The following is a 9,237-nucleotide window of genomic DNA, read 5'->3' on the forward strand; positions in this document are numbered from 1 at the left end:
GGTGTTCAAGAGATAAAAGGAGAACATAAAATCACCAGAGAGCCCGGGGAAAACTAGAGCCATGGAGAAAGAGCCATCTGGCAGGTACTACAGTCATGAAGGAATGAAGCTGTTGCCAGACATGTGACACTCAAAGAAGGAAGGAGCAAGGAAGAGACGCCCCAATTTCCCTTTCTACCCACCTTCTGATATCCTTGCCTTGGCCTCTTTATGTCCAGTTACAAGGCAGTCCTTAAAGAAACTGAGGTCAACCCTCAGAGGCATAGAGCTCAGCAGAGAAGGGCAGGAAATGAATCTGGGGGGCAAAGAAAATAACCAGCATGTTAGTCTTTCTCCAGACTACTTTGAAAGATCAGCTACCTAAAATGCAAACCTTTTCATACCATGCACCTGCTTAAAATCTATCAGTGGATTACATAATCTGTAGGACTAAATCTAAACTGGGATGTGCGACTTTGCCGCTGCTTATGGCTTCATTCCCAAGTTCCTGTCTTAGCCTATGGCCATTGTGAATTATTTCCAGATTCAACAGCATTCTATGCTCTCACACCTCTGTCCTTTGTCCATATTCTTTTCTCTTCCCAAGGCACCTTTCTGAATCTTCTCCGCTTGGCTAACTTCTTCTACTCAGCCTCTGAGAATCAAAGACTTAGCTCTAGAATCACCTCCTTCCAGAATTTTCCTGAAAAGTTTTTCCAGGTGTTTCTATGACTTCCTTACCTAATCCCATCATTATAGAGATGCTCCTTGAGTTATGTCCTGATAAACCCATTTTAAGTCGAAAATATATGTTGAAAATGCATTTTACTCTAATAAGCCCATCGGAATGAGAAAAAAAAATCATAAGTTAAACTATCAGTCAGGAACCATCCATAATTAGTTGAGTAAGTGTCCTTTCTCCCTTGAAAAGAAGGATGTGCAGTTTTTTTCTTTTTTCTTTTTTGAGGCGGGGTTTTGCTCTGTTTCCCAAGCTGGAATGCAATTGTGCGATCTCAGCTCACTGTAACTTCCGCCTCCTAGGCGCAAACCATCCTCCTGCCTCAGCCTCGTGAGTAGCTGGGACTACAGGCACACGCCACACACTCTGCTAATTTTTCTATTTTTTGTACAGACGGGGTTTCACCATGTTGCCCAGGCTGGTCTCTAACTCCTGAGCTCAGGTGATCTGCCTGCCTCAGCCTCCCAAAGTGTGGGATTACATGTGTAAGCCACCGCGCCTGGTCCATTTTAGTTCTTAATACAGCACCCATCACCATTCCTGGCACATGGTAGGCAATCAATAATATATTTTTTCAAATTAATAAATGAAAACTAAATATTAGGAAAGAAGTAAGAAAATAACATAGCTATAAAGCTCTTTGAATGTTAGGTTATTGGGAAAAGCTGTGGAAAGCCAAGGATTTTCTTTCTCAAATTCATTTTTAGAATTTTTTTCCTATACAAAAGACCACAGATAATACAGAGAAAGGTAAGAAAAAGACCACAAACCCAAGGACTTGGAATTTGAATCATAAAGGTTCATTCTAGACTTGGGCAATATCTAGAACTTCTAGAACAATCAGTTTTCTATAACATAGGAAAGATATTGCCTTGATGTTAAAGGAGTTAGCTTTAACTAACTTTATGTTAGTTAAAGCTAACTCCTGCCAAATAATGCTTTAAATTATTTAAACTTTAAAAAGGTGTATCAACGCATACATTGCTGGTATATTCATGTTCCAGTAACTTTTGTTTTCTTTGTATGTTAAAAATCTAACTGTGGAAAACATTCTAGCTTGGTTGGAGAGTCTAATAGTACAAAATGCTTTATTTCCTAAAATTCTTTGAGAGAAAACCAAAATGCTACCACACTGTAACAAAATACTGAAGAATTATTTGCTATGTCGGTTGACATATTTTTATTTAGATTTTGCCTAAGATGCCACATGAAGCCTCTATAAGACATTTTTCCCTAAAACTTACATACGTATGTACATATATATATGTTTTACATCCTAAAAAGTCTACTTCGTGTCTTCACCAAATGTGCAGCAGTGTGATTCACAGGTTCACCATTGGAAAATAGCCCTTCTTAAAATTCCGCCAATGTTGGGTCAAAGATCTTACACTACAGCACATACTACACTGTGAGCACGGATCAACAGAAGAGAATATAGAGAAGCTTCTCGACGGAAGAAGGCCTTGGAGTTGGAAACCTAAAGGAGGGGACACACTACATGTCCCAGCACACCTTGCAACGCCCAGCGACCGCAATTCCCAGAATGCACTGCTCGTCGCACGCAGATTTTCCTTGTTGCCGGGGCTTGTAGTTCTTCCCGGTCGTGTCAGTTTTTTAAGGCAAGGGCGGTAGTTGGATTCCTGGCCCGAGGATATTAGGCGTAGTTTTCCAGTTTTTGGCAAAGCGGAAATACTTAAGGCCCCTGGGTTTGCTGGGTTCTTTGTTTTATCTACCGGCTTCTGCTTTACGACAGGTAAGTCACGGAGTAGCTATAATTCCTCGTAGCAGGGCCCCACCTTTTATTTCTGGGAGCGACCTCGTTCTGGTGAGTGTATTTGACCCTAATCTCTCGCCGTAGCAGCCGCCGCCCATCCCTCTTTGTGTGCTTTGGAAAGCTACGGAGCTGGTGGTGGCTACAGTTGGTGTTGGGGGCTTAGGCGAGAGACGATACCGGGAAGTTGCAGGCGGGAGGATTCTTCGTCATCCAGTCACCTGGCAGGTGGGTTGACTGTTGTTCCCTCAAGGCCTCCCCGCCTGTGTTCCACGTCGCAATTCGAAGGGCGGCTTGGCAGTTCCTGCTGACAGCCCCGCCCGGCCCGGCTTTGGGGAGGAAAGGCGGGGAGACCCGGGTGCGGTGACTCAGGGCGGCGCGGCGAGAGGAGTCCACTCTTTTCCCTTCTCGACCCTCCAGAGGCGGCCTAGGGAGCCTTGAGGCTTGTCCGGCGCCCACTGGCTTCTCCTGGACTCCCTGCCCTGGACCGCGCCCTCCTGGCGGTGACCCCAGGGGAGAAAGTGATTCCTTTTCGCCTTGCCCCATTTTACAAATTAAGGCCATCTCTATTTGCCTTGATAGTGTCTCCCCTCACCTTAAGTGTGATGGAAAGTCCCCGAACACGGAGGTTCTAGCACAAAACTCTAGAGCCTCTCTTCTCTTGAGTTTTAAGAACGTGAACATGTCAGTCATGGAGGAAGGCTCTGGCTTCTGTAAGGATGAGAGGATTGGTGAGCTATAGTTCAGCTGGTCAAGACTTTGTTGTTGGGCTTTAACTAAAAATGCACTTGTTTTAATATCAGTTAGTGTTGGTATATCTATTTTACAGTTGACGTTGAACAAAGCATAATATGCCTAGCGTAGCATACAGTTAGGTATGGAAGTTCTCTTCACCAGCCGTTTGGATGGAGCTGTTTAGAGGTGTAGAAAGGGTGGAATAAGAAACACGGTCTCTTGCTTTTAGTTTGTTCAAACAAATATTGTGTATATATTTCAGGGTCTGCCATGTCAACTTTTCATCCTTTTCGTATGCTTGAAAATGGTCAGTTCGCTTGCCAGTCTTAATGGAGTTTAGTAGCTGAAATTTACTTTATCATTTGTTAGTAGGTGAATTTCTCCTTTTGACTGACTTACCTTTATTCAGATTTAACAATTGTGCTTTTTAAGAGATTTCCCCTAACCTCTGGGAATACAAAACTGTCAGAGGTTATTCTCCTAGTTTTCCTGATCTAAAGCATTTAATACTTCACTTGTACAGAGACATTGAAAGAGATTGATCATTAGGCAATAAGTCAATCCTGTGGAAAAGGTAACGAGTTCCTGGCTCCTGTCTTATGCTCAGCTGCTAGGCTACTTTAAAAAAAAAAAAATCCTAATTCATTGCTTCTTCCTAAAACTCAAGCTGAAGTAGTGTTTAGGCAATTGGTTTTTGAAGCTCAGTTTGTAATTCTGTCTACTGTATCTATTATTGATTAGCCAGTGTCAATTGTAATGTTAAGATCCTTCTGCTGGATGTTGTGAAGACGACAAAAATAACTACAAAACAGTCCCTGATTTCAAGTATGTTACAATCTAATAGGGAACATTTCAGGTATGTCCACAACTAATTGTATTAAAAGTGCCATCACAAGATACAGGTAAGGTGTTGTTGTGGAGAAATACAAAGTCATTTGATTTGATAGCTAATGATGATAATTCCGGCGTTTTGCTTGTCTTTAGTATTACTACAGCACTTTTAGAACTTACAGAAATTTTCAGTTTGACTTCCTATTGTTTTTTATCAAGTTTCTATGAATGCAGTAGAATTGGTAATAGTTTTGATCCCTGTCATATAGCTTAAGAGCTTCTAAATGCCAAACGTTGTCCTCTGTTTTAAGAGCCAGTTTTGACCTTTATCTTGGGTATCTACTATATTGTCATCAAAAAGTTTGAGACATTGTGTATGCAAACATTAAAGTGCTTACTATAGGCTAGCTACTATGCTCTGCTCTAGGTAATGTTATATATATTTGTTTATACATTTTTTAAGTCTTAGTAATAATATATATGCTTCCTATATTTTATTTTTTAAAAGTTTATTTTTTAGAGACACTCTGCTGCCTAAGCTGGACTGCTTTGGCATGATCATGGCTCACTGCAGTCTTGACTTCCTGGGCTCCAGCAAACCTTCCAAGTAGTTGGGACTACAGGCACATGCCACCATGCCCCCCTAATTTTTCATTTTTCCTGCCTTTTTTTTTTTTTTTTGTAGAGATGGGGTCTTGCTGTGTTGCCCAGGCTGGTCTCAAACTCATGGCCTGAAAGCAGTCCTCCCACTTTAGCTTCCCAAAGTAAGCTACTGCCCAGCCCCATTATTTTAAAAGTAAGATTTTTGTGCTCTTTTGAGATAGCATTGAACTATATGGCCTTTTGGGACAGTTCTCTTCTTGGAACACTAGTTTTTTCAACTTACTGCTTTTACTGATGTAACGATTACATGTTTCTAAGGTCACAAACATGTCAGACAAAAGTGAATTAAAGGCTGAGTTGGAACGTAAGAAGCAGCGACTGGCCCAAATCAGAGAGGAAAAGAAGAGAAAAGAAGAAGAAAGGAAAAAAAAAGAAGTATGTTTCATTTTTTTCTTAAATAAACAACATAAAGTAATTGTGTTTTATTTCACATATTTATATATTTACATATAGATTGGTGCAAAAGTAATTGTGGTTAAAAGTATGGCAAAAACTGCAGTTACTTTTCCACAAACCTAATAATTTCAGGATACTTAAAAATCTAGCAGTTCTGACTACAGACACAGCACTATAAGTGAATCTGGAAAGAAGCAAGATATGTGAAAATTTTATCAAATATGATTTTTAAAAACAATTTCATATAGATTGATGCATTTCTAAAATTTGATTTATAAAAGTTCAGTTTACATATTTAGTCTTCTGGGAATATATTTATTATACAGTAAGGTGCATCTGTATTTTTTTTTGTTTTGGGTTTTTTTTTTTTTTTTTTGAGACTGCATCTCACTGTGTCACTCAGACTGGAGTGCAGTGGTGTGATCACAACTCACTGCAGCCTCAATCTCCCCTGACTCAGGTAATCCTTCCACTTCAGCCTCTGGAGTAGCTGGGACTACAGGCACATGTCACTATGCTAGGCTAATTTTTGTATTTTTTTGTAGAGACAGGGTTTTGCCATGTTACCCAGGCTGGTCTCCAACCGCTGAGCTCAAACAGTCCTCCTGCCTCAGGCTCCCAAAGTGTTAGGATTACAGGCGTGAGCCACCACACTCAGCCAAGAGGTCTATATTATAATAGCTCATAAATATGGTATATATGTATATCATAACTTAGTTTGGACTTTGAATTTATCTGAATATTTTGCTAGTCTGAACTGCTAATTTGTAAGAATGGATAATATTAATGGCAAATAAAATATACATAATAGATGATTTAATTGACTAAGGGATTTGTTCTTATATCTTATGAGTTAGTCATTGAAATATTTTTACCGAGTAGTAGGTATGATGGTACCATAAAGGTGGACCAGGTACTTCTTTTGATTTTTTGTATCAGAAATATGCATCACGTTATATACAGCAAATGTACATTGACCCTGAGCTGGAGACATTTTACTTGTTCCTGCATTGAAATATACTTTTATCCCTATGGAAACTCTTTAGACATATTGGTGGACTTTTACTGCAGATATGTTTTAAATAGCTAGTGTAAGGTACTTTTTCCTGTGAGTCTTTAGGACCAAGTTTTTATATATGGTAGCATAAATAATAGCCAAGAATGCCAGAACTATCTCTTGGGGACTAAGAGAAAGATAAGTAGTAGAAAAGTTGAAGGTACAATTTATGTGCAGCTTTACTAGGCCTGCACATAAATGTACCTGTAAAGGCCTGTAATTGTAGAATTTGCTAGTTTATTCTGCACCTTTCTGTGATACATTATAAGAGGGTTGGATCTTTACATTAGCTATTAGATTAAAAGCTGACTGGTAGAAGCATGATTCAGGTTGGCAGAGCTATTCCAAAAAAATGTTTATAGCCCTAAACATTTCTGTGCTGAGAGCAGATTTCATTTTTGTTTTCTAATGATGGCCATAACTGGCAAAAGTGGCTTCTAAGGCATATCTATTGCATGATTTATACCTAATTTAAAGTTTATAAAACTATTGAGTCACACAGACCAATGGGAAAAAACAAAGTTTATAAAAATGTTATAAGAGATAACACAATGGTATTAAACTGTGAGTCTATTAATATATTTTTATCAACAGTGAAGCATCAGCTTGATACTACAACCTGTTTCGTTATTTTGATTAATTTTTCTGATGACTTTTAAGTCAAAATGGTATAGAATGTTATGGCTAACAAAATTCACTCCAGACAATAGCTGAGTAATAGTTGTCTAGTTGGCATAGGGATTTGAGATTTACATAAAAAAACTTTTCCTTGGAAAGCTTACATTTTACTTGAGATGTCTTGGATGATCTGAGAGTATTGAGGTTTATTTAGTTTAACCAGAAGATTGTGCTAAAACTATAAATGGCTAAGATAAAAGCTGACAAAAATTTTCATAACAAAGTGTTTTGTGCTATGCAAAAGTGAGTTTAATTTTACAAAACCCAATCCCAAATAAAATGAAGACATTATACAGAAGTCTGTGATACTGTTTTTCAACAAATATTGTCATTTACTTAAAATTTGTTATCTCTTAAATAATTACACTTTAATTTTTTCATTGTATGTGATATTGTATCTAACCTTTTGTGCCACTTGGGGAAAATTGTCTATTATTCCTGACCATAGACAGCAATTTCATACTGTAGATAATTTGAAGTTGACTGTACTTCTTGAGTGTATCTGTTAGGAGAATTTTTGTGGAAACTCCTTGATTACATATAAAATAGAGCAGTTTAGTACATATCATTTGGAGGTTATTTACTAGAACTCTGTTGAGAATGATTTTCATTTAATGACTATAAAAAAAACTTAACCTGTACTCAAAACTAAGTTCATGCCTTAAAAGTATAGTGTTAGCATATTATTTAAAACATTTTTGCAAATAAATGTTTCATACTGTATGTAAACATAAGTTTTTAACCTAAAATTTTTAGACTGATCAGAAGAAGGAAGCTGTTGCTCCTGTGCAAGAAGAATCGGATCTTGAAAAAAAAAGAAGAGAAGCTGAAGCATTGCTTCAAAGCATGGGGCTAACTCCAGAATCCCCCATTGGTAAGGTTAAGAATATATCCATTTATAAGAGATAGGCATAGATTCTGTTCAGCTCCGACATAGCTGAGTGGGTTGACTTGATATATTTTACATATTTTCCTTGTGTCTCTAAAATTATTAATCTTATAATTTATTTGGAATTGTCTTTTTTCCAGATATGCTAGTACATGGTTTTTTTATTTGTTCAAAAGAGCTGCAAGAGTAATTATTAACATATACTGAACTACCAATTGACTTCTCTTATTAAATCAGTAATTTATTTCAACAAACATTTGTTAAGCAAGTTTTGTGTGCCATACTGTGTTAAGCTCAAAGATAACTGGGATTCCTGATCTGAACTCTATATTCCTTTCTGGAGATTAGAGAGAGATACAATCAAAATTACATTGTTAGTATGCAAAATATATTAATATTCAAAGGTACAGTATTGGAAGAATAAGCTTATAGCCTTCTGCTGTCAATGCTAATAAGGAAGATAATTTTGGTAGCTTATTTTGGCAGTGATTTGACTTAATCTTACTATTTTTCTGGGTTATTAATTTTGATAACTGTACTAGACTAAAAAAGCTGAAATAGTAGAGGTACACAGGACAATCTAGTTACATATCAGGAACAAATGCTTACTTAAAATGATTCTGTGCTGGGTGCTGTTAATAGTATTTTAGTTTAACATGGCCTTTATCCTTTAGAGACCTAACATTTTAGGGCTAGTTTGTGGGCTAATTTTATCTAGTCCAGGGGACAAATACTGGAGATTGTAAATGCTCTATGCTTGTTGTGAAACTACAACATAACTGTCCTTAGAGCTGATATTTCTAAAAGGTTTCAAGGTGAAAAGGCTGGCTACTCTTATAGTCAGCTTAATTATTTCTTTCAGCTCCTTTCCTTTTCTTGTAGAATTTGAAGACTGAAGTATATTAATTTTATGTATTTATTCAATAAGCTTATGTTGAATATGGAATTTTAAAAGTAAATGAATCAGAACACTTTTTTCTTGTAACTAAACCAAGTTGCTTGTTAGCCTTTGTTTGAGTTACCTTTTTTTTTTCTTTTTTCTTTTTCTTTTTTTTTTTCTTTGAGACGGAGTCTCGGTCTGTCGCCGGGGCTGGAGTGCAGTGGCCGGATCTCAGCTCACTGCAAGCTCGGCCTCCCGGGTTTACGCCATTCTCCTGCCTCAGCCTCCCTAGTAGCTGGGACTACAGGCGCCCGCCACTTCATCCGGCTAGTTTTTTGTATTTTTTTAGCAGAGACGGGGTTTCACCGTGTTAGCCAGGATGGTCTCGATCTCCTGACCTCGTGATCCACCCGTCTCGGCCTCCCAAAGTGCTGGGATTACAGGCTTGAGCCACCGCGCCCGACCGAGTTACCTTTTTTTTCTGTGCATTGGCTTTAGTTTTTCTCCTATAGGATTTTTTTTTTCTTTTATGTTTTTCTTAAGACTTTAGTTTCACTGAACTCACTGGTTCATATTTCTTTTTTTTTTTTTTTTTTTTTTTTTTTTTTTTTTTTTTTGT

The 9,237-nt window shown here is 37.8% G+C and overlaps 1 protein-coding gene across 5 annotated transcripts in view; it reads left to right on the forward strand.

Annotated features, from left to right (window-relative positions):
* The first annotated feature begins 2,256 nt into the window (after positions 1-2,256).
* The window catches only part of DYNC1I2 (dynein cytoplasmic 1 intermediate chain 2), a 62,845-nt gene continuing 55,864 nt past the window's right edge, over positions 2,257-9,237 (forward strand). For 2 of the 5 annotated variants that reach the window (XM_023185926.1, XM_023185922.2), the window contains exons 1-3: positions 2,257-2,471; positions 4,977-5,093; positions 7,606-7,723. In XM_023185926.1, coding sequence (XP_023041694.1) covers positions 4,986-5,093; positions 7,606-7,723 — 226 coding nt within the window. In that variant the 5' untranslated portion in view covers positions 2,257-2,471; positions 4,977-4,985. Of the gene's footprint in view, positions 2,472-2,576; positions 2,718-4,976; positions 5,094-7,605; positions 7,724-9,237 lie in introns of all 5 variants that reach the window. The other 3 variants (XM_023185923.2, XM_023185920.2, XM_023185921.2) reach the window with 3 other exon arrangements.

Source organism: Piliocolobus tephrosceles, chromosome 11 (genome assembly GCF_002776525.5).
Source record: "Piliocolobus tephrosceles isolate RC106 chromosome 11, ASM277652v3, whole genome shotgun sequence".
NCBI lineage: Eukaryota > Metazoa > Chordata > Mammalia > Primates > Cercopithecidae > Piliocolobus > Piliocolobus tephrosceles.